Consider the following 4482-nt stretch of genomic DNA (forward strand, 5'->3'; position numbering starts at 1 on the left):
CACTGGGGGGGGTGCGTGGGTGTGGGTGGGTGTGTGTGCACGCAAGCCCCATTGAAATGAATGGAAGGCGTGCTCTGAACAGCTCTCATTCATTTCAACACAGTTTGTGCAGGAGAACATTCTGGTTAATATTGCACTTCATCATCTAAAGGGCTGCTATGCAAGATAAAGGCATTTATTTGATTGATTGATTGGTCTGAGAGCCTTATCTAGGCAAAGAAACAGCATGGATCACTGAGCAAGAGCTGCAGTAAAATACTGGCAATTAAAAAAAAAACAGGTTTACAACTTAAAGGACCCTGTGCAACGTTTTGTGGAAGTTAAGTGCGCTGAATTCAAAGGCAATCGCTCCCAGGTAAGGATGCATAGGACTGTAGCAGCACAGTGAGATCTTAAGCATATTTACCCAGAACAAGTACATAAACCCTAGTAGGAAGTGTGTTCCAGAGAACAGCAGCTAGCAGTTTGTTTACTGATCTGTGACTCTAATATCCACAGGATGGATCTCTTTCAGACTGCAATCCTAAGAACACTTGCTGGGAAAATAAGCTCCGTTGAATTCAGCAGGGCTTACTGCTAAGTAAACATGCGCAGGAATAGGGCTGATATTGATCTCTATAGATTATCTTCCACACTAGCCCGGTTGTCAAGCTGTCAAAATTAAAAGGCTGCAGTGTAACACCACAGTAGGAAGTTCAGCCAGAATCGTGGAGAAAATTTCAGTAGCAAAATACAACAAGCCAGTTTGCTGTCTAGAGCTCCCCGACAGAATAGTACATATTCCCTTCCACCCCCATTGCTAATAATACCTACCTACAAAAATGGTTAGAAGAGTCAAAACAATAACAAAAGCTGTCTTCATTTTGATTCTGCTGCTTCCTTAGTCTGCTCCTCCAAAATGAATTACCCCGACGGAGGTATTAGCCTACTTGAGGCAGCTACGTCAGTCACAGATGTTTGTTTATTCTTTGACTACTATGACTTAAGAGTATGTGTTTGAGGACATCTGGTCCTGGGTTTTGAATATGGCTATTGTGAGCTTTTGACATTCTTGGGGAGGTGCTAATCTATTCCTTGGTAAAAGAAACAGTCAAGCCTTCTTTGCAGCATTTCAACGCTTTTTAAAAACAAAACAAGACATGGAGAGGAGTACCGAAAAGGCAGAAGTAAACAAGGAGGAGGGTATCAGAAAGGTGCTATGGGCCAAGATGAATTTGCCTGAAGTATTTGTGTGTGTGTTTATATAGAAGGAAGCTAGCTCAGGCAAACACAATGTCTACACCAGATTCATTATTATCAATTGTTTCCAAAGAAGAAGAGTTAGACCATGGGTAGGCAAACTAAGGCCCGGGGGCTAGATCCAGTCCAATCGCCTTATCATTCTGGCCCGTGGATGGTCCAGGAAACAGTGTGTTTTTACATGAGTAGAATGTGTCCTTTCATTTAAAATGCATCTCTGGGTTATTTGTGGGGCCTGCCTGGTGTTTTTACCTGAGTAGAATGTGTCCTTTTATTTAAAATGCATCTCTGGGTTATTTGTGGGGCCTGCCTGGTGTTTTTACATGAGTAGAATGTGTGCTTTTATTTGAAATGCGTCTCTGGGTTATTTGTGGGGCCTGCCTGGTGTTTTTACATGAGTAGAATGTGTGCTTTTATTTAAAATGCATCTCTGGGTTATTTGTGGGGTATAGGAATTCGTTCATTATTTTTTTCAAATATAGTCTGGCCCCCCACAAGGTCTGAGGGACAACAGACCGGCCCCCTGCTGAAAAAGTTTGCTGACCCCTGAGTTAGACTCTGAAACAGGCCAGATGGCCCTAATTTGTGGAATTCCCTCCTACAAAGATGTATCTTGTACCTTCACTTTGGCACCTGAGACCTGTTTTCAGGACTCATCCTATTCCCATGGCTGCAATTTGTTTTAACTGTTTTTAGTACTGAGTTTTAATAATAACAATAGCAACAACAACAACAACAATTATTATTATTATTATTATTATTATTATTATTATTATTATTTAATTAATTATATCCTGCCCATCTGGCCAAGTTAACTGTTGTAACCTGTCATAGGACCTGTTGGTATAGGGGTGGTTATAAAGTTAACAACCAGGGCTCGCTACTGGAAATTCCTACACCGTGCCAAGTTCTCCTTTCTCCCCGTTATATTCAGTTCAACTTACTCCTTGCCCTAATGTCATTAAAGTGTGGCACTTTCCTCACCCAACAGGCACAGGGGGAGGGGAGGGTGTGTATGAAAAACAAACATTGTGCCGATTAGCAATGGACCATATTGAAATAAAAATGCATTTTTGTCGTCATCTTCTGAAGTTGATGCGGGAAGATGGCTGTGATAGTTTTAGATCCAGAGCCTATATCATCCAGGAAACCTTATTGTGGGCCTTGAAGGGCTGGCAGAGGGGAGACAGAGTGGGGAAACTGCATTCTATTGGCTCGTTTCTGGTGGTGTTTCAAGACAACACCATCCTAATGAACTTACGAAGATCCACTTTTGTTCCATGTGCAGTCTAGGGCTGCCAGCTTCTGAACTTGGAATCTGTAGCTGCAACAGCAATTTGATTTGAAAAATGAACTGGCAATTGCCTTTGGCTCTATGCCATTTAAAGTATTACCCATTCACTTCTGCATTATCAAACCTCTGTTAAAGGCTCAGGAAGAAGCTGGGCTGTGATTCTATTGCCAGTTGGAAATACAACTTATACCATGCAGTTGGGCAAATGTGTTTAGGCATCAGCCTTTGAATGAGGCTTCTCAAGCTCAGCACACAAACAGCACATCTCAGACAAGTATTCCATTTCTTCCTCATCTTCTTTCAATTTAGCTCCCTCTAGTGGGATTGCAATCTGCCAATCCATTTTCTCTGTAATAAATCCCTCTACATTATATCTGAGGTTAGTTCCGTTCAGTAAACCCACTTAAATTAACATGCATGACTAACTGAAATCCGTTAATTTCAGTGGGACTACCTTAGGTAGGTCTTCATTGGGTACAACTCTTTAAGACTTTAATCCTGCAACAAATGGATTGTGGTTGTGATATAATTAGGGAGGGAAAACCCTTCCTGATAGCACTGTTGATATTGGTCTTTAAGCTTCACTTTATGTTTGAATTACAAGGTCGGGAGCACCAGAACCTTCAAGTGTCCCTATTTTCCAGTGACAGTCCCAGATTACAGAAGCCATCCTGGTTTCTGATTTGAACCTGGAATGTCCCACTTTTCTTTAGGATGACCTATTATCATCGGAGAAATGTTGAAGGATATGGAATTGTGTGTCACCACTGAGCCAAAGAGATACGTAAATACAACCTTTAGGAGACATCTGACGGCAGCCCTGTATAGGGGAGTTTTTTTAACGCTTAATGTTTTATATGTTTATATGTTTAATGTTTAATGTTTTTATATGTGTTGGAAGCCATCCAAAGTGGCTGGGGCTACCCAGTCAGATCGGTGGGTTATAAATACTACTACTACTACAACAACAGATGAGGAAACCCCACTTTCATTGGAGAAATGTTGAAGGGTAGGTATTATTTCATTTTCTTCCACATTCTTTACCAAGACCCCAGGGTGGGTTACAGCAATTTTAAAACACAGTATAAAGCAGTTTATGGGACGCCTAGGACTTGCCGACCAGAAGGTCGGCGGTTTGAATCCCGCAATGGGGTGAGCTCCCGTTGCTCGGTCCCTGCTCCTGCCAACCTAGCAGTTCGAAAGAACGTCAAAGTGCAAGTAGATAAATAGGTACCACTCCGGCGGGAAGGTAAACGGCATTTCCATGTGCTGTTCTGGTTTGCCAGAAGCGGCTTAGTCATGCTGGCCACATGACCCAGAAGCTGTACGCCAGCTCCCTCGGCCAATAAAGCGAAATGAGCGCTGCAACCTCAGAGTTGTTCACGACTGGACCTAATGGTCAGGGGTCCCTTTACCTTTATAAAGCAGTTTTAAGCAAATTGTGGTCAAGAGAATAACTTGAACCCTATATATGTATCTATTGTCAAAGATCAGGGTGAAAAGGCACAACGTCTTCAGCGTACAAGGAAAATGCATGGTGGTCCCATCTATTGGGAAAGCCTGATGGGCAGGATATAAAAATAAGCATTATTACTATCATAATTATTCCTTTTTGTTGTTGTTGTTGTTGTGGAACAGGGTGTCCCTGTTTTCATCGGAGACACGTTGGAGGGTATAGAACACCCGTGTCTTTTGGGAAAGGCTGACGTTTTCAAAAAGCAAATTATAGTCAAGAGAAGAGAAAGTAAAGTCCAAAGCACAGGCGGGAGGGGAGTCAGTGACGCAGAGCGGGGCGGCAGGTGATCAGCTCCCTTCCTCCTCCCCTTCGCCCGTCCCTTTCATCAGCATCCCTCGTTCGGCCGCTACCCCTCGTCACGTGGGCCGGCGGCCGGGCGGCCGTTTCCTAGCAACCCCCCATCAGCAGCTTCCTGGCCCGCCGTTCCTCCTCC

The 4482-nt window shown here is 43.3% G+C and overlaps 1 protein-coding gene across 1 annotated transcript in view; it reads right to left on the reverse strand.

Annotated features, from left to right (window-relative positions):
* Positions 1-953, reverse strand: part of LOC309336286 (uncharacterized protein C17orf67 homolog) — a 2601-nt gene extending 1648 nt beyond the window's left edge. The window contains exon 1 of the mRNA XM_081851914.1: positions 818-953. Within this exon, the coding sequence (XP_081708040.1) occupies positions 818-862 (45 nt within the window). The 5' untranslated portion in view covers positions 863-953. The remainder of the gene's footprint in view (positions 1-817) is intronic.
* Positions 954-4482: the final 3529 nt, after the last annotated feature.

Source organism: Podarcis erhardii, assembly GCF_964252035.2.
Source record: "Podarcis erhardii genome assembly, chromosome: 2".
Taxonomy (NCBI): domain Eukaryota; kingdom Metazoa; phylum Chordata; class Lepidosauria; order Squamata; family Lacertidae; genus Podarcis; species Podarcis erhardii.